The sequence below is a fragment of the Alnus glutinosa genome, chromosome 4 (assembly GCF_958979055.1).
Source record: "Alnus glutinosa chromosome 4, dhAlnGlut1.1, whole genome shotgun sequence".
Taxonomy (NCBI): domain Eukaryota; kingdom Viridiplantae; phylum Streptophyta; class Magnoliopsida; order Fagales; family Betulaceae; genus Alnus; species Alnus glutinosa.
Genome location: NC_084889.1, coordinates 31326686 through 31347356, shown reverse-complemented (window position 1 = coordinate 31347356; position 20671 = coordinate 31326686). Strand labels below are relative to the sequence as shown.

General features: G+C 36.8%; 3 protein-coding genes and 1 long non-coding RNA gene across 7 annotated transcripts; 2 read left to right on the top strand and 2 right to left on the bottom strand.

The window, feature by feature from the left end:
* The first annotated feature begins 1263 nt into the window (after positions 1–1263).
* Positions 1264–5210, top strand: LOC133867391 (pollen receptor-like kinase 1). Its single transcript, XM_062304133.1, has 3 exons — positions 1264–1873; positions 3003–3587; positions 4303–5210. Exons 1-3 carry the CDS (start codon positions 1264–1266, stop codon positions 4995–4997), a joined length of 1890 nt encoding a protein of 629 aa, XP_062160117.1. The 3' UTR covers positions 4998–5210.
* Positions 5211–8196: 2986 nt separating this feature from the next.
* Positions 8197–15186, top strand: LOC133866576 (U-box domain-containing protein 35-like). 3 transcript variants are annotated; one of them, XM_062303135.1, is made up of 10 exons: positions 8197–8365; positions 9603–9718; positions 10081–10202; positions 10815–11104; positions 11199–11244; positions 12275–12587; positions 12821–12922; positions 13355–13783; positions 14161–14919; positions 15053–15186. In XM_062303135.1, exons 1-10 carry the CDS (start codon positions 8197–8199, stop codon positions 15113–15115), a joined length of 2409 nt encoding a protein of 802 aa, XP_062159119.1. In that variant the 3' UTR covers positions 15116–15186. The 3 variants fall into 3 exon arrangements, with proteins under 3 accessions (XP_062159119.1, XP_062159121.1, XP_062159120.1); XM_062303137.1 differs by lacking the exon at positions 8197–8365 and adding an exon at positions 8931–9050 and having other exon boundaries at positions 10818–11104; XM_062303136.1 differs by lacking the exon at positions 8197–8365 and adding an exon at positions 8931–9050.
* On the bottom strand, positions 11036–15113 carry LOC133866579 (uncharacterized). The gene is made up of 3 exons (XR_009899898.1): positions 14653–15113; positions 12256–14531; positions 11036–11224 (listed from the first exon to the last, which is right to left on the bottom strand). It is a non-coding gene; the product is annotated as an uncharacterized LOC133866579 (long non-coding RNA).
* A 511-nt stretch (positions 15187–15697) lies between the features above and the next one.
* Positions 15698–20148, bottom strand: LOC133866577 (pentatricopeptide repeat-containing protein At3g42630). 2 transcript variants are annotated; one of them, XM_062303138.1, is made up of 2 exons: positions 19969–20148; positions 15698–17353 (listed from the first exon to the last, which is right to left on the bottom strand). In XM_062303138.1, exons 1-2 carry the CDS (start codon positions 20089–20091, stop codon positions 16196–16198), a joined length of 1281 nt encoding a protein of 426 aa, XP_062159122.1. In that variant the 5' UTR covers positions 20092–20148; the 3' UTR covers positions 15698–16195. The 2 variants fall into 2 exon arrangements, with proteins under 2 accessions (XP_062159122.1, XP_062159123.1); XM_062303139.1 differs by having other exon boundaries at positions 15698–17358; positions 19969–20104.
* Between the last annotated feature and the right edge of the window lie 523 nt (positions 20149–20671).

The following is a 20671-nucleotide window of genomic DNA, read 5'->3' as shown; positions in this document are numbered from 1 at the left end:
TTTTTATGCATCTTAATGATAAGCCCACCCGTAAATCTACAAAAAATTTACAGTTTCATTGTGCTTTGATAAAGACCAAGATATAACTGCTAAAGTCCCTTAGGAATTGCCACTCCTTTTTTTTTTTTTTTTTCCTACCTTTTTTAACAGATTAAGTCCAAGTAATAAATACCTACCCTAATTATCAAGAGACGTTTCAATTATTTCATGATCCATATTAGATATGATCAGTCATTCAATTTGTGCTTTCAGCAAATAGGTGACTCGAATCTATGCTTTCTATCTTTTAATCGGATACCAATTGCTTGGATGCGTTTGAAAAGCCTCGAGATAACTTGCAAAAAAAAAGAAAAAGAAAAAAAAGATCTTTCTAGGTTTGTCTTATGCGTCTGTAACAAATGATCAATTTACTTATGGGTGAATGTTGGGGATTGGACCTGCGCACAGTGAATTCACAATCCACCGCCTTAATCCACTTATCTATTTTTACTGATTTAAAGGTGTATATGTTGTCACATTATTTAAAATTGGCACCATACACACCGTGTTTTTACTACGTAAAATTGTTAGATGCAACAAAATCAAATTTTTACCAAAAGAATAGATCCTTTTCGGTTTCATTTTATTTGGAACGGAGAGGATTCAATTTCCGGTTGAAAAGCCTTCCAAATTAGTGGATAATTTTAGCCTTATAGACCTAGCTAGTTGGTGCTGTGAAAGTTGCTATTTATATAAATACAGCATTGCTCTTGCAACAGCTTATACCTATGCCCCAAAGCTCTTACCGTATTTAGTGCGTTACAAAGGTGTACTTTCCGTGGCATGACTGGGATGGGATCTATAGCTTCTCATTTTTGGTATATAGAAGAAGATCAAGTAAAAAGAAAAAGAAAAAGAAAACCAGTAAATTGGTTGTAGAGAATTAACTTTCTGTCCAATTCAAAGGCCGACCGGGTATTTCTCAAAGATTCACACACACTTGCACATGTCATGCAAACAAGACTTTGTCAACTTCAAACTCCCCGTTTCATCTGCTTGTCTCCCTTGTAAACAGCCTTGCTCTCTCCTATTCTTAGCACCCTCCCCCTGCAGATCTCTTCCTCTCTCTCTTTCTCTCTCTCTCTCTGATCTCAGGCTTCCGTCCGCCCTCTAAAGGGCATGCACGCTGCCCCCACGACGCGTGTACGACCCGACAACATGGCATGTAAGCTTGATCATACGCCGCCGCCGCCATTGTCGACGTTGCTTATCACTCTTTTCTGCATGTTTTTACATGTCGTCAGTGTCGTCTCTTCTGAGGCTTCCGCCCTCCTCAAGTTCAAGGCATCCCTGCACAACAATACCGCACTTGCCAGCTGGAAAGCCGGCTCGACAACGCCGTGCTCAGAGAACAAAGCAAATTGGGTCGGTCTCCATTGCCGGCAAGGAAAAGTTCGGGGTTTAAGGCTTGAGAATATGGGACTAAACGGCGTCATTGACGTAGACCCGCTCCTGTTACTGTCAAGTTTGAGAGCCATAAGCTTTATGAACAACAAGTTTGAGGGTCCCTTGCCGCAGTTAAAGAAACTCGGTGCATTGAAGTCGGTATATTTATCGAACAACAATTTTTCAGGAGTGGTCGGTAGTGATGCTTTTACCGGTATGGCGTGGTTGAAGAAGCTACATTTGGGGCATAATCACTTGACGGGTAGTATTCCTACGTCATTAACATCATTGCCAAAGCTTTTGGAGTTGGGGCTTGAGGATAACAAATTTTTAGGCAAGATTCCAGATTTTCAACAGAAATCTTTCCGATCTTTTAATGTATCTCACAACTACTTGAGCGGGCGAATTCCGGCAAACCTTAGCAGGTTAAATTCGAGCTCCTTCTCCGGTGAGTCACTTCATTCTGATCGTCTATATATTCTAAGGAAAACTTCACTTACATCTCCAATGTGTACGTCATTGGTTTTGTAATGTTTACCTCGAATTATTAAAAGTTACGTTGCAATGTGGGTATTCCATTTTCAGTCCCTTTTAATTTCATCCATCCTTTAGAGCAGAAGACGCCAAAATTAAAAAGTGAACATTTGCAGTGGGTCTAGTTATTTTTTCTTGTTGTTTTACTTTTTTTTTTTTTATTATTATTTTTTTTTTTTAGATTTTTAATTAAGGGTAAATTTTTATTTTTATAAATTTTTCAGGGTATAAGAGACATTTCACCTGTTAGCCGTTTGAGTTAACACAAAATCCTAATGGTAGGGGTGATTCGGGTGAAATTAAAAGGGGCTGAAAAATGAAATACCAACATTGCAACTTTTGATAATTCGAGGTCAACATTGCAAAACCAGTGACATATCGAGAAAGAGGGTAAGTGAAGTTTCTCATATATTATAATACCAGTGTTTCTTTAGAAGTTAACATTAATTATTCTTACAGCTTATGAATAAAATGAGTACTACTCCTAACAAACTCAAGGTTAAGTTGTATATCTAGCAGATCAAGCATACATATGACTTTAATTACCATTTCTAATCATGATCATCTCTATCAAACTCATTGGATATAATACCTTAATTATTCTTGTTAGGAAATAACACTTCATGGAGTCTTTTAAGTAAAATCATAATATAACATGTCAGAACACCATTCAACTTAAAAGATTAAACTTATAGGTTTGAGTTCAACTATACCATATTAACCATTCATACTTGTAATATGTTTTCAATATGAGATTTAATTTTTCTATACTCACATATGTATACTCAAGAAGTCTAGCCGTTCTTCTCTAACTTAGTGAAGGTGGAGGCTTAATTATGCTACTTCAGTGATCTAGTGGCACTTTTCTACCTTCCAATGGTGGAATACTATTACGTTTGACACTTAGTTTAAGCTTTTAAAATAAGTGGTAATTTAATAAAACACCATGCCGGTTAAAGCACGCTTGACATAAACTCATACAAATTAAGATACATATCCAGCAAAATTTTCAGGTATTAATCGTTTAATGTCCTACCAAGCAGGGAACTACGATCTATGTGGAAGCCCTTTGGGAAAATGTGGGAAAACATCAGTTCTGAGTGTCGTTGTGGTTGTGATAGCTATGGGGGTGGCAATTGTCGCCATTGGTGCAGTGTTCTTCATCCTTAACCGCCGGAGCCAACCATCTTCATCATCAGTAGAGTCTCCGCCACCATCAAACCTCCAAAAGAAATCAGGTATTAAGGAAAAGGATCAAGCCAGCAGGCAAGGCTCCCCGGACCAATCTGGCGGTGGCAAGGCGGAGAATCCGAAGCTCTCCTTTGTCAGGGATGATAGGGAGAGGTTTGATATGCAGGACTTGCTTAAAGCCTCAGCTGAGATATTGGGCAGTGGATACTTTGAGTCTTCTTATAAGGCTTCTTTGCCGAGTGGACAAGTGATGGTTGTGAAGAGGTTCAAGCAAATGAACAATGTGAGAAAAGAGGAGTTTGAAGACTATATGAGAAGCCTGGGGAGGTTGAGGTACCCTAATCTGCTTCCTCTGGTGGCATACTACTATAGGAAGGAAGAGAAACTCTTGGTATCCGACTATGTTCAGAAGGGCAGCTTGGCTGTTCATCTTCATGGTACTCTGCTTTTTTCAACATCTGCTGATATGTATTTGAGTAATATTGAAGCAAGCATATGCCGAGTATGTTTCTTCATAAACAGTTATAAAAAAAAAAAAACACCCGGCATTTAGTAGACTGCTATACAGTTAGGATGACGTGATAGTAAAAATCAGCCTATATTTCTTTTTATAAGTGCTAGCTGATTAAAAGACTAATTTTCACTACTATATGCCTGTAAAAACTGGTTAGAAAAATTATCAGCACACAAATTTCTTTATCCTTCTTTTTTATTTTATTTTATTTTTTAAAATTTTTATAGTATTTAGTTATGATCACCCAAGTCATATATATACACCGACTGCCCTGCACTTTTTATTTGACACTCATATTCATCCAACAATTTTCTAGGGTTTATGTAATTTCACCTTTTCAAATTAATAATCCCCTTTATATCGAAAAAGAGTATATGAATTTTGTACTGGTCTTATTGGTATAAACCTATTAAGTCTATCTTATATATGATAACTTCTAGATTAATGTTATTTAATAAACTGCTATACCATTGTCATAGAACTTAGGGCAAGTGCTAATTCAATAGCTGATTTTACCTGTAACATCATCAAGTTGTATGACAGTCGTATAACTTACAATCTACTAAATAACGTTACTCTAACTTATGAAAATAACATGATATGCAGCCTAATTTGTTTCATTTTTTATGTTCTTTCAGGACGTCAAGGTCTAGGCCTGCCGTGTCTTGATTGGCCAACCAGGTTGAAGATTGTCAAAGGCATAGCTAAGGGCCTCAAGCATATCTACAATGAGCTGCCTAGCCTAATCGCGCCCCACGGCCACCTCAAATCCTCCAATGTCCTGCTCGACGAATCCTTAAAACCCCTTCTGACTGACTATGGTCTAATCCCTGTGATGAACCAAGAGCATGCTCAAGAACTCATGGTGGCCTACAAGTCGCCGGAGTACTTGCAACACGGCCGAATCACGAAGAAGACCGACGTATGGAGCTTCGGAATACTGATATTAGAGATTTTGACAGGGAAGTTCCCAGCCAACATTCTGCAACAAGGCAAGGGAACAAGTGAGGAGGATTCGCCGTTTAGTTGGGTTCTTTCGGTTGTTCCCGAAGGGTGGTCGGCCGAGGAGGTTTTCGACAAGGAGATGGGAGGAAGTAAGAACAGTGAAGGGGAGATGCGGAAGCTGTTGAAGATTGGGTTGGCTTGCTGTGAAGGAGATGTGGAGAAGAGGTGGGATTTGAAGGAGGCAGTTGAGAGGGTTAAAGAGTTGAGAGAGAATGATGGTGATGATGATTTCTACACTTCATATGCTAGTGAGGCAGACATTGAGTCTTCAAGAAGATTGTCTGCTGACTTCAACTTGTCCACGACTGGTTCAGTGCAAATTTTTTAATCTCTTATTGAAGCTTGCTTCCTAATTACAATTTAGATGGGGTTCGTCAATACGGACACTTTTAACATGGGTTTGAAGTAGAATGAGAGAAGGATTTGCCTTTTGTTTTCCTCATCAATAGCATTAATTGTATTTGTAGCTGGAACATGATATCATAATGACCCCATCATCTTTTGGAGGTCCATGCATAATCCCCTATGAAAGGGGGAAATAATTATAGAGAAATCAATGTTATACACAACACTTTTTTCTTCTTCCTATTTTTATCCTATTATGCGGACGTAACAAGATTTAGTAGCTTTTGAATCGGTCATTGTTAAAAGAGAAATGCTAGCTAGCCGCTATATTTTTATTGCATTTTGTTGATGTACATACGTAGCATCGACAATCAACCATTATTATTATTTTTTTTTTAAAAAAAAGATTAATTGACAGTTTCACATCAATAAAATAAGATAAATGTGTGATGTATATCATAAATCACGGTCAAAAAACAAAAGTCTCACAAGTCTCATAGATAAAAAAAAAAAAGTCGTTAAGTCAAATGGTTCGTTTGACAAAATGCAACTCCAGCAAATAAATGAAACGGCGCGTTTGAATCAAAAATTTTGTTTTGTAAACTCTTCCACTGTTTCACATACTTAAACGTTGCGTTTTACGAAATGCACAAGTCATCTTCAACTTTCATTTCTTCTGAAGATTTTGAACAGTTCTGAGCAACATAACTTCACAAAACACGATATGTCGTTAGCTAAGAGTCATAAATCTTCCAAAAAATAATATGCCCCTTAATGAGTACTAGTTGAGGGTGGGTAACAAGGATATTAAAAAAAAAATTCACAAGGAGTAAAGAAACTCTTCGGGAGATGAGGGGAGGCACTTGCGCCCCCCCCCCCCCCCCCCCCCCCCCCCCCCTCTCGACCCCCTGGCTCTGCCCCAGGTACAAGAAGTGGTGCTCGATTATAAGAAAAGAAAAAAAAAAGGAAAAAAAGAGGTCACCCAATAGGGGTTAAGGTCACTAATGGAACCATGATCACTGGGAGTAAGGACAAGGTGGGAATGCTTTGACTTCCGCCAGTGAAAGCTGCCCATCTAGGCTTCTGGCGAGGTTATGTGCAAGTTAATTTGCTTTCTTTGTGCATTTAATACTCAGATCTTTACTTATAATAATGCAAATAATAATCATATATAAATTGGTAATTTTCTCAGTCCAAGTAACCCTTTTTACATACTTCGTCTTAATAAAGGCTTTCTATTTATAATAGATTAGATTTAGATCCTCTAAAATTCTTAGAGACATGACTTTGTGTGATAACAATTTTTTCAATCTCCCTTTTGTTTTTTCTTTTCAAAACAAAAACATTAATAAACAACACAAAATACTCAAAATTATTTTTATCTTTATATCACGGTCACATTATAACATTTTTTCAAACAAAAAATAAAAAACACTTATATAATCGACATCTTATTGTTCTTCTATAAAATGAAGATTATTATATAAGTTTTGATATTAATTTTACCGTACAGTTTATTGTATTTGGCGGTTGCGGGTCTCTCGAAGTAGCTAAAACGAATTACCTATTATGGCCGGCACAGAATCTCCTCCAAAAATTCAAATCTCAATTGAAGGGAGGGGAGACCTTGGTTTCCCTGATCCAACCAGTGTGTGACACGTACTGGAGAAGGCACTGCTTCAAATATAATAACAAACTTGGACCAAATTTGTTTGCCAGATTGCTCTGAAGTTTTTGTTTCCTTTCCCAGCAGAGACTCCAACTCCTATACACACAGACAAGGAGTTTGACAACGCACTAAAGCTTCTTGTTCTTGTTCTTGTTCTTACAAGGTATTCTAGTAAAACATGGACCAAGTTCGGTGTGCTGATGGTCGTTTGCAAAGGGGTCGTATTCGGGCCAAGCCAGCTAGCCAAGAGCTATAATCTTGGAATTCGGATCTCCAGTTCAGAAGGTTAACAATTTAGATAACAAATATGAAAGAGTCTCTCTATATGATCTATTTGCCTAAATAGGTGGGCGGAGTATCAAAGATCTACTTGCAAGGGCGGAACTACCTTAGTAGTGGGGGGTGTCTGGCATCCCCAAAATTTTTTAAAATCCTTATAAAAATATTATTTTCTTATACCATACGGTTCCAACAATGATTATTTTTTCTTCTTTAGATGGTTAGATTGATTTAGCTAGCTTTCTACCATTGTACATGTCTATACCAAACTAGAAAACCTTTGTACTCCAAAAGAGAAGTTCTTTTTAAAATGATTTTAAGACATGTAACTTTCGTATACAATTATGACCTAGAGAAATGTTTCATGTACACACTTTACACACACTTTGTATATAAAGCCCTACGTGGCACTTTGTTTTTTTAAAAAAATAAAAAATTAAAACAATGTGCCACGTAGGACTTTGTGTACAAAGTGTGTACAAGAAAAAACATTTCTCTATGACTTATAACTTAGTATTAAATTAAGTTTAAGATTTGTTTGCTTTACATAAATGTGCGGGCGCGCGCGCGCACATACACGTAAAGAGACTATATGCATCTATGTATTTATATACCGAAAAATAACTTCTTCTCACATTGCCTCACTTTTCAAAATTACCTACATGGACCTTCATATTCAATTGTGATTTTAAAAAGTGAGATAGCACGTCTCTCGTGTATTTGCATAAGGGCAATTTTGTTGCTAGATATCTCTATCCATTATCTTGGCTAGTGCATGCAAATGCAATTTTGCACATGATTAAATGATAATGTATGTAAGTTATAGTTGTTAACCAAGTTTGGAAGGCCAAAGAGGTAAAACTAAAAACTGCCTACCAAAAGAGATGGACTAGGTCTCCTTAGGATACTCGAATACATAGGGGCCGGAAAATCTAAGACTTTGGTTAAACAGAAAGCTGTTTTATTGTTTTCATTCACCAGAAAAAACTAACTCTCTCAATCCCTATAGAGGGAGAGACATGGATCTATGTCCAGAAGTTTGAGAGAGAGGCAGAAAAAAGCTGAGGGATATATAATCCTCTTTGTTATTGCCACCACCTTAATATTAGATCTTTCAATGGCATAGGAGATCGAAGAGGGTGGAAGTTGATCATTAATATTGTACGTGGGTTTCTTCCTTGGATCGATCTCTTCTGTAGATTTTGTTTGGGAGTTTTTGTAAGTTGAGAGATACATGACAAAGGGGAGCACAGATAACAGGGAAGAGGTGGTGGCGGTGGCAATAGACAAAGACAAAGGGAGCCAATACGCTCTGAAATGGACTGTTGACCATATTCTCACCAGAGGACAAGCTCTCACTCTAGTCCATGTTAATCAAAGAACATCTTCATTCCCCAAAACAAGTAAAAAAATCTCCACTTTCTGTCCCTGTCTCTGTCTCTGTCTCTTTTGCATGAATGATTATGCAGGGAGAATATTATTGCAGAATGTTTTAAATGCTTTTATTTATATTATTAGCGAAAAATGCATTTAAATTTGGTTAAATTCCTAATTACTTCAAAAATTATTTGTTTGTTTTTGTGGTATTTTTTCCTTTATGTTCATATGTTTATTTTTCTTTTTGAAAAGATAAAATAATTACCAATTTCATTGGCTTGAACACCTTGTCGTTGTATAAATTTGGCTTAGATACTGTAAAAATAGAAATTAAAACACATTTTTTTTTGTAATTTTTTCAGCGGTCTAGATTTTCTCTCTTTCTCGTAAGAAAACTTCAGATTAAATTTGGACCGTTGAAAAAACTATTCGAACATGTATTTCTTTTTTAAAGCACCTTGTCATATTGATATAAGGCAAACTATAGCTAGCTAATGTAAAACCATAATTTCTCTCTCCCTCATAGCACTTCCTCTCTGTTCTCTCAATCTCTCTCGCACGCCTCTGCCTCCGCCGCCCTCTCACCCACCACCTCCACCACATGCGTCCTCCTTTCCCGTAGTCTATGGCAAACAGGTTTTGCTTCTTTTGTCTTCTTCTCCTCAAAAGAAATTATGAAACTTGTGGGCTGGAGCCTGGGGAGAAAAAGAGGTGGGATTTTGTGGATGTGTTTCCTGTTGAGAGAAGAGAAAGAACAATGGGAAGAGAGATTTTATTTTTATTTTTTTATATATGAAATGAATAAAATTTAATTTAATTAGAATATAAAAATATTTAGATAGGCTAATCTGTAGTGTCTTTGAAAAGTGAATAGTTAAAAAAAAAATGGTTTGATTAGCTATTTTAAATAAGAATTTAGAAAAGCTATGAAGATGTTAATTTATAGATTAAACACAGTTATCTGTTGGGTTCCATTAATATTTCAACCTTACATTTTCTGATAAGATTTACAACCAGTAATATAAATCAAGTTAATTTATTAAATTCATAAAACGACATGGAAAAAAGAAAATAATCAAATGAAACAATTTGTCCTAGTCCCAAATACTTTAAAAGATGTTCACATATGTTTGTTAATATGTTTATAGAGGGTTTTTTTTTTTTTTTTTTGTTTTTTTTTTTTGTTGGTATTTTAAGTTATTTGTTATATTTTTCTTTAGAACATCTTGTAGGTTATTTTTCATTCAAATTTTTATCTCTTAGGTGCAGTGGGGAACCATGATCAGCATGATGAGATTTCAAGAACACACAAACAACAACTTGAGCATCAAGCCAAGGAGTTGTTCCTTCCATATCGTTGCTTTTGCACAAGAAAGGATGTGGGTATTCTGCCTCTTTGCTTCCATTGATGAATAACAAAATTACTACTTCTAGCTAATCAACAAAAACAAGTTTCACCAAAAAATAGAATTGCAAAGAAAATAATTGGCCTACCCATAAATGGCCATTCCATGCTTCCCTTACGGACAAAGTTTTTCTCCAAATTGGGCAGTCCATACGAGAATCACACGCTCTATTAAAAATTTAAACATATTTCAATTTAACAGACTCGGTTGGAGAATTTCTTCCAACCTAGTTTGGAAGAAAACTTTGCTCCTCAACAATATGCGAAAGTATCATGTTATGAAGACGTTTCCACACTAAGTATTTTCTTTTCACCGATGGTGGATGTTTGCTACAGATAAAATGTAACGAAGTCATACTTGAGGCTGTGGATGTAGCAAAAGCATTAATCGAATATGTTTCCACAAATACAGTTGAGGTTATGGTTTTCGGTGCAGCAACAAAGAGTGGCCTTGTCAGGTAAATAACCATTCTTTAACTTAACTGCACCCCCAACCAACAAATCTAGCAGCAGGTCTTGCTGTTAATAGAGATTACACCTTGAGAAAAAGTCTATGAAAAAAAAAAAAACTGGCTACATCATTGTTTTGTGCATCTATATATAATGCTCAGTTTCTAAATGGATCAGAAGATACAAGTACCTATACTCTACATCATGATTCCTCGACCTTCCTTCAAACCAAATCAGATAGTTATGGAAGGATTGGGGACTTTTTAAATAATTAATGATTTAGCATAAGATCAGAGTAGATATGGTGAGTTCGAACCCTGAATCCACTGCTAACTTTTAATTTCAATTAAATATTTTACATGTTAGGTCTTACTTATTGAATGAAAGTTTAAGTCTACACGTGGAGGGTGTTAGAATATTTATTTAAATGATTAAGTCTTCTATTTTCTATCTGCTTAAGCTTTTGAGATAAGTGTGATTTAACAATAAGTGACTGATAGCTGGTGGATCAATATCAGAATTCCAGTACAGTACTCTTTGAGCTTAATGAAATGATGATATGCAAAATTTTCAATGTACAAAAGAAAGAGCATCCTAATTTTTTCAATCTTTTCTCACAGAAGATTCAAAACAGACATTCCAAGTAGTGTGTCAAAAGGGGCACCAGATTTCTGCACCGTGTATGTCATTGCCAAAGGAAAAATATCAAATGTCCGACCCGCTTCTGCTTCACTACCTTCAGCTGCAAAGACTTCTCCCCGCGATACGCACACGCACAACCAAGCAAGCCATCATTCTGATAATTTCAACCATGCAAGCCATCATTCTGATCATCACAACCATCACAACAATCATTCTGATCATCATCACCCTGGTGGTACACATTTCATGCGTAACCATCACTTTAGAGGTCTGCTTCTGTAATTCTAGCAACATTTTGTTTTACCACTGAATTTGCTGCCTTTTTGTCATCCCTGAAATGAGTTTATCTGATGCTGCTACAGAGAGGGCAGGACATCCACATCGTAATCTGCATGACGATGAAATCAGGTAAGTTCTGATGCATTAGCTATCTAGGGGAGAAGAGGTATGGATTGTTATGAACTTATGGCCACACCAAACAATGAATATATGAAATGATCCATCTGTAAAATTCAATATGAATGAGGTATAAGTTGTATTGTCTGATTTTGGTCCTTCTAACATAAGTCTTAAGAAAATTTTAGCTTCACTGCTATGGCATTAATATAAGAGCTTCTTTCTAAATACATATTTTCAAATCCTTATCATGACATACCTTGCATTCAAGGATGGAAACGGGATTTCTTTGAGGGCCAGAATATGAATGAGAACGAATGCCTAGTTTTTAAACCTAAGAATATATATTATATCAACTTAATAAAAGAATTTAAAGAAAAATTTGAAAACCAAGGGAGCATGGCCCCTAGGCAACACTTAGTTCCATTCTCTGCCCACATGAATTGGTACTACTGCCAGTACTACAGTCTTAACATTTTCAAGCAATTATCATTTTAGAAACAAAATGTTGTACTCCACAGTTAAAGCATTGCTTTTTAGTTGAGGCAGACGGCTTTTTATTTCTTAGAATATAATTAAAGTCTTAGAAACTAGCTTGATTTACTTATGTGGCAGGGACTCCTGATTGCCTGCCTATGCCCTGATGCAGGCATTTGCTAGGGGGCATTGCCAAGGTTAAGCTTTAAACATAAGGTTAAATCCAAAAATGATCCACGTGGTTTTCATGTTTATCAAAACACCCCTTGGTTTTAGAAAGTGGGCTTTCTGAGTTTATAAGATTAGTGCTTCTGTCCATCTATCGTCAGGTCTGTTTGCCACCGGTACAAAAAAAATATATATATATATAAACCGTTCCAAGAATTCAGTCGAGTTTAGGACTGACCTAATACTTCCCTAAGTAGTAACTAGTTACTACTTAAGTGATGGTGATTGTTATATATGCCAAACCTATATTTATGAAAAGAAATGATTGTTGTGTAAAAAACAACTGAATTTTGGTTTGCCATAAAATAGGAGGCTGACCTGATAATTTCTGGAACAGGTCTCCATTCGGAAGAAATAATAGAGCTTCGATGAATAAGTCGTATGAGCTCTCCATGCCAGATACTGACATATCATTCGTGAGCAATGGAAGGCCAAGCGTGGAGCGCATCTATCCTTCTCTTTATGATAATCTAGATTCCGGAATGACTCCTCGACTTTCGACCACCTCAGAGTTTGACATTAGAAGCTTTGGAACATCCTTATCAGGAAACAAGTCAATTCATATTTTATCCCCACAGTTTGACTACTCGTCAAGCTCACACTCATCAGGCTCACATGAAAGTGGGGCAGCATGGGGGTCACAGAACATGGTAAGGGAAATAAGACAAGGAAAAGGGCATAGCTTTTACATATACAAATCAAAACATCCAATATTAAGCAAAATTTAAAATCTCTCTTCATAATCAAAAATGCCAAAAGCTAAAGTTTTTCCTCTAGGCATAAACATTTGAATGTGGGTGTTCATGATTTACTACATAGACGTGTCCTTTTATGTGGGAATTCTGGATAGGAAATTAAATACTAATTGCTCTGAAAATTACAGGATGAAGTAGAAGCTGAGATGAGGAGGCTAAGGCTAGAGCTCAAGCAAACGATGGATATGTACAATACGGCCTGCAAGGAAGCACTCACAGCAAAGCAGAAGGTACTAGTATTTAATGTTACTAGACTATGGCCCTTACCATATAGGCATCAAAAAGAGGTTTGAGACAATGAGACGCATTGTATAATGAGAGCCCAACTTTTTATTGACATGTATATGGGCATATATTAGCATCAAAGAGCATATTAATTAGACCCAGCTAAACAATGGACTCCCCTCAATACATGATTATTTAATTTACTGTATTTATTCATGCTGAAGTAGCTGTATGCGAGTGTGTGAGATGATAATATGGTCAAAGAAATTTACATGGATGATATTTGTACATAGAAACTATCTGAAGTGAGCAAAATCTCTATTCTGTAAGATACAAGTACACACACATAAAGGCATAATATACATTGAGTCATATTAATCAAAACTAAAAAGTTGAGTTGAGTATCAATTCTAAATTCTAACAACATTTCAACACAGGCCTTGGAACTTCACCGCTGGAAAGTGGAAGAAGAACATCGATTAGAAGAGGCAAGAATGGCCGAGGAAGCAGCATTGGCAGCTGCAGAGAAGGAGAAAGCTAAGTGTAAGGCAGCCCTTGAGGCAGCTGAAGCAGCTAAGAGGATTGCGGCACTGGAAGCAAAAAGAAGAATGAATGCAGAAATGAGAGCCATGGAAGAAGCTGAGGAGAGAAAGCACGCGCTAACTGCTTTCGCGCACAATGATCTCAGGTACAGAAGATACACGATCGAGGAGATCGAAGCAGCAACAGATCACTTCGCGGAATCTCGCAAGATTGGGGAAGGAGGTTATGGGCCAGTATACATGTGTGAACTGGATCACACACAAGTAGCAGTAAAAGTTCTACGTCCTGATGCAGCTCAAGGACGGTCGCAGTTTCAGCAAGAGGTGGGAACAGTGCATCAATAATCTTGAAAAAACTAACCAAAAAAAGAAAGAAAACCAATATAATGGTCAAATGGGTTTCTTCCAAAACTCCAGTACTTATGAAAAGAAAAGGAAAAACCTCCATGTTCAGTGACCATAATCATCTCAAATCCCTTCGAGGTGGCATTGAACCTTTTCTATCATTTTCATATTGACAATAGAAAATTGAAGAAACAAATTTACATATTGTATTAGGCTTACTCTACCTCCTTCATTAAACACCTATCTTTAACAATATATCTCAAAGAAAAAATCTTAACCAGTCAAATATCTCTAAATTAAGAAAATACTTACTGATGTTTTTATTTCTAAGGTTTGTTTTGGAACATCTTATGCAGGTTGAAGTATTAAGCTGCATACGGCATCCAAACATGGTTCTCCTCCTTGGAGCTTGCCCAGAATTTGGCTGCCTTGTCTATGAGTACATGGCTAATGGGAGCTTAGAAGACCGTCTCTTTAGACGAGGTGACACACATGTTCTTCCGTGGCAACTAAGATTTCGAATCGCTGCCGAGATTGGTACTGGCCTCCTTTTCCTACACCAAACTAAGCCTGAACCGCTTGTACACCGTGATCTGAAACCCGCAAACATTTTGCTTGACCGGAACTATGTCAGCAAGATCAGTGACGTTGGCTTGGCCAGGCTTGTCCCTCCATCAGTAGCCAACGATGTAACTCAGTATCGCATGACATCAACGGCTGGAACTTTCTGTTACATTGACCCAGAGTATCAGCAAACAGGCATGCTTGGAATAAAATCTGATGTATACTCACTTGGAGTAATGCTGCTGCAAATAGTAACCGCAAAACCACCAATGGGTTTGACTCACCATGTTGAACGGGCTATTGAGAGGGGTAATTTCAATGAGATGATTGACCCTGCTGTTCCTGACTGGCCGGTCGAAGAGACACTAAAGTTGGCCAAGCTAGCTCTTCAATGTGCAGAAATGAGGCGAAAAGACAGACCAGATCTTGGACATGTCGTGTTACCTGAGCTTAACAGACTAAGAGCACTTGCTGAAGACAACATGTTCGGCATTGTGTTGTGCAATGGTGGAGGAACCTCACCAAGACAAAGCCAACATTCCATACTACACGTAAGTTGATCTCACAAACATGGACTACTTTTATGTTTTTTTAAGGACAATGTTTACTATTTGTATACAGTACCTATGAAAAACTTCAGAAATTTATCAAGGTTTTTCTGCATAACATTATTATTCCTTTTAGGATGTGATTAGTGACACTCAGCCACTACAATCTGGATTTGACAGCTCAAGGAGAAGTGATTAGTGACTCTCAGCCACTACAATCTGGATATGATAGCTCAAAGAGCCCCTCCAGCATATAGCATCTGCCATAGGAAGAAGATAGTGTACAGATAGATTCTTTTCTTTTCTTTTCTTTTTATTAGAAAACCAAATAAAGTTTTGCTTTGTAGGTAACTTGACGAATGAAGTTGATTAAATATGTCCAAAGGGTGCCAGGAATCAAGGCAAGGTGCCAAATGTTGGTTCAGCAATATAGAATAAAAATTGCTCAGCCAGTATGTCGAGTTTATTATTATTTCCTGCTTCTTTGATGAGCATCAAGAAAAAAATGTAATCATAAAATGTTTCTGAACAAAATATCTTCACTGTATTTAACTGTAATCATACAATGTAATCCTACTTCTTTGTCTTGGTTTTTGAGAAAATTGAAGGAAGTTCCTGCTTTGATACACAGATGCAGAAGTTATAAAACTTCTGGAATTAAATAGCAAAATCATAAAGATCATTTACTAGCATTGCAAGGTAAATTTTCCAAAAGAAAAGAAACAAATGATCTTTATTAATTTATCAAAACACATTCTCTAAACTAATAACAACGCACAGATAAAAAAGAAAAAAATAAATGTCTAGAGAGAGAGAGAGAGAGAGAGAGATCAAAGGGGGAAACGAGAGAGTGACATTGACAGTTTCCATATGAGTGGGGAATTTATGTCCCAGTGGAATTTCCTTTGCCATTATAGTATTTTCCTGGTATAAAGTAGTCTTTATGAAGGAATTTACAATCAGACAATCAGTGAAATAGGATTTTCTCGAGTTCTTTTTCAGAGTTGACTCCATGAAACCAACACCTCCCAAAGGATACATCTTTCCAAACAAGATATCAAAACTATTTAGGGCATACACATGCAGTGCCCAGGAATCTTGAGTGGAAACCGCCAATCTTGTCATATAAAACAAGCAAAAACTATTCAGGGCTACAGGTTTTCCGCTGATCCCAAAGTCCTATGTACCAAAGAACTGAAATATCATCTCTTAATTAAGCATCCTCTTTTTTCCCTGATAACTGGTCAAGATTTTCTGTACACAAGCAGCCTGCCACTAGTCAGTAATTCCAAAAGATTTGATCCCTTCGATATTGTTTTTTGAGATATATTGCAATTAGCTGCCTATAATTCAATTCCCTTGGCCCTTTAAACTCCAAAAATGCCTCTGAGCTTGACTGGAAGTCCCCTTTACCCAAGACCTCAAACACAAACGAATCTGTTAAAACTACTGGACAATCATCCAAGTTCATCTTGTTCAAAGCAAAGTTCAAATTTCTTCCAAGTCTTTTATCCAAGTATGCATCAACAAAACAACCATAAGTCACAAGATCAGGGGTGATTTTTTCATGTTTCATATGTTCAAGGCTAAGATGGAGATCCCAGAGCAAAGACATTCTTGAAAAGGCGAGAGCTCGGATATTAAATGTGGTAAGATCAGGATGGAATCCAGCTTCAACCATTCTCACAAATTCTCTCTGCAAGCTTTTCATTTTAAAATTGGCAGCATAGGATAGCAGCAGAAGGTTCCATAAAAGATTCCCCACATTTTTCCGACCAAGACCCTCATTGCTCAGGAACTCGCCTAATTTGTAAAACTTCCTTCCCTTTATATATGCAAATGACATCGCCCTAATTCCTTCTTCTTCTAGTAGAAGCCTAGACCTTTTAAAGCGGCCATAAGCATTCTCCATCTGTGTCAGTGAACCAAAGATGCTATAATATCTAATGAAGGCGTTACCAGTGGCAGAATCTACAATATAACCCCTAGAAACCATTTCCTTTAAAGTGTTTTCCATCAATTCAAGCTGTCCTCCTTTTCCAAAGCAAGAGATGGCCATCGAGTAAACTGCAGGTAACAAACTAAGATCCCTTGAACTTACCTGATCCAAAATTTTGGTTACTTCATCAAAATGTCCCATCCTCCCATATGCATCAAATAAGCCTGAGACTATTTGAATACTTAGCACAAAAGAACTATTTATTATTTCCTCCCATATTGCCTGTGCTTGCGGAAAGAGGCCATTATCTGCATAGCATAGCATCAGAGCCGACAATGTAGAGCTGTTCGGCAGAAAACCTTCAGATTCCATCTCAAGTAAAACCTCCTGAGCTAGATAAGGCATTCTTTTTCGACTTAAATCTTGTACCAATGTAGCACAAGCTGCATAACTATCATTGTGATCAAAACCTTGTTCCTGCTTCCACTTCCGAATTATCTGTGCTTTGAACACACAAAAGAGAGTAAGTTAGATAACATCCATCTTAAGAAGTCTAAACAATTAATTAGTAATAAGATAAAGACATAAACATATTGTCAAACAAGGGAACCCACAACAAAATATGTTTGAATAGCTTATTATATATTTCAAGAACAATTATAGTTTCTATTCTCTCTATGTCCAATAAGCAAATTGATGCGGTACAATTAATAATCTAAAAGATACATGGTGAAATTAGGGAAAATAGAAAAGAAAGAAGCTAGGAGAAGGGGGGAAGAGCAAGAAAAAAGAAGCTAAAAGGGGGAGAAGAAGAAACTAAGAGAAGAAGAGAGAGAAGAGATGAAAAGAAGGGGGGGGGGGGGGGAGAGAGAGAGAGAGAGAGAGAGAGAGAGAGAGAGAGAAGAGAATCAATTTAGGACACCAGCCATTAATTGAATTGCCTAAAATAATCTAGGGCAATGCCCATTTATTTACAACATACCCTAAATAAAATATAAAATAAAATATTAATAACCGTGCTTCGCCTTTTGCATCACAAAGGAAATACACATTTGAATAAGCTAATAATCGTGAATATTACACAATCATATACGATGGTTGTAGCAAGATATCAATTATGTTGATCTTGTTTGCTTCTGTATGTGGTCTTGATTCTTTTGGGGTTTTGTTTTATAATTCAAACCTGGAGATCTTTTTGGAGATACCCCACATATTAATTAACTTATCAAAAAAAAGATATCAATTACACTAAGGATTTGCAGTCTAATAGAGGCGTGGTATGAAAAGTTGGGACAAAAGATTGGTTGAGTTGATGCATGATATTTGCTACATCACTAGCTTCTTAGAGCATCTCCAACAGTAGTAGCTAATGAAAATGTACAAATCTCTACTTTAACTACTGTTTTTTCTATACATACTTTAATAGATTCTCTATTCTACTCCTTATTTTATTTAAATATTATTTTCCAGAGTTTTTGTTTTGTTTTATTCTTTTCTTAAACACTCTCTCTCTCTCTCGATTCCGCACCACGATTCTTAGGGAAGAGAGACGGTGGTTTCAGTCGAACAGAGAAGACATTCGCAGGGAAGAGTGATGGGGGTTTCAGCCGAAAATTCTCCACCAAAACGATGCCAGCGCAGTGAAAAACTCCTCATATTAGCTAAATATAGCTAATACGAGGAATTTACCTAATCTGTTGGAAATGCTCTTACACAGATGACAACCCATTTTTTTAGAATGAAGCACATCAAACAACTTTAAGAAATATTTTGGTGCTAAACAGGATTTAGTCAGACAAAAATGGGTTTTCACGACAGTCTGCCATGACTAAGCTTTGGGAAAAAAATTTCCCTATGAGGAAGGTCAAAAGGAGCAACAAATGAACATAAGCATTTATAGCATACTTACTAAATTTACACTACTATGCTTTTATCTAAAAATGACGCCACTTGAAATAAGTTGCAAGATAAATGGATAGTGAATATATTCACTTCATGAGCCTTACCACATGGAAAAGTGCTACAAATGATATCCACATAATCTGCTAAAAGAGAAGCCCTCGAATCATTGCATGATCATTGGCATTTACATTTATGATCACCACCAACATCGTCGATGAATATATATACAAACTAGTTTTAAGTGTATATCTCATGATTTCAGCTTTGCTTATTTATAACGACATTGAATAAATTCAAAAAGGCAGTGGTCAAATGATAGCATTAGACGTTAACAACAAAATAAACATGTTCCCTTAATCTCTTCCACTTAATGAGGAGAACTTGGGCCCTTAATCCAGCCTCACCCTTACCAATCTCTGGATTTCAGTAATGCATTTTAGAAAGTGTTTATTGCTGTTATCAACCATCCTACGCGATGCCAAATTTTCATGTCTCCCTAAACCCTGTCTGCAAGACACGCAAGTTTATTGGAAATGATAATACAAAACTGTCTAAAATTCTCAAAAGGACCAATGGGTGGTTCTCCAAGAATAAACATCCATAAAGGGCCATTAACAAATTTGGGTCCTGGGAGTGGTGGATTGCATACGGTCATACTCTTCAGTATTTTATGGATGAAGTAACTGCTCTCAGGACTCGAACCCACTAACTTGTGCTTACAGCCCAAGACTTTACCATTTCAGAAAGTTAGAATACCATGGACGAAGTATGAAGAGTGAAAATTTCTTTTCGAAGAAAAGGATTTGTGGTCCGATACACATGCATTCCAAGGAATTGTAGAGATTTTATGGGCAACATTCAATTTACAATTCTAATCATACTCTTGATTGGAAATGAAAAACTAATAATTTGGTAGCTTAAATGCAATACCCAACAATTAATTTTCCTTTAATTCAAATAAATTTGCGAAAATTCCTTTCTTTAGTTAGATAAGGATTAAAGAGCATCCATTCCACCAAAGCAAGCAGTAGTGGGGAAAACAATGGGCTGCAGTTCAAGCTTATGAACATCCATGAGTTTGCCACACCCTTACACACCATAGTAAATTCGCAGAAAAGACACAGACAAAGAAAGCATTGAAGATAACAGAGCACTTCAAAGTTTTCATAGAAACGAGAATTACCATTTACCACTACACTGTATGCACATACCTTGCGAGCTAAAGCTCGATTTTCAGAATCTTTCTGGTGGCAGAAAACCCTGAAACCACTCGTTTTGGTAGTATGTGTAAGGCAAGGAGGAGGTGAAACAGAGAGAAGAGACTGAATTTCCATTACGAAACTTCCATGAGAGAGCGACTAGTCGACTACCATTATCATTCCTCGATGGGTAAATAAGCAAAAATGTGAAAACATTGATGTACTCAAACCCAGGCCCAAGGTGGATTGGACAAGTGAAAGAATTCAACTTTGAAGGCCTCGGCTGCAACCATACCAACCCACCGAGTTTATTCAGCCAATGTTGAAGCTCAAATTAAAGGTTCGACTTTCAACCACGGCCCAACCAAAGACCAATTTTCTTTCCGAAAAATGTTTGGTGCTACTATAACTTTATGGGTGGCAGTTCAGATTTATGAGTGAGGTTTGTGTCGTATCGTGTTGTGCCATTCTACGACTATATGAGGTTAATTTGAAACCAACCCATTTAATTAAACGAATTAAAACCCTCAATTCTGATATAACTTTTACTACAACTCCTTACACTGATGTGCTAAGCCATAAGATCAACATGGTAAAACAAAAACTAAGTAACAAAATTTAGTAGTTGATCTGATATGTGATACATAATTTTTCATGTCAAATTATAAAAGACTTATGGTAAAAGCCATAATATGCCACGTGTTCTTTGTTTTGT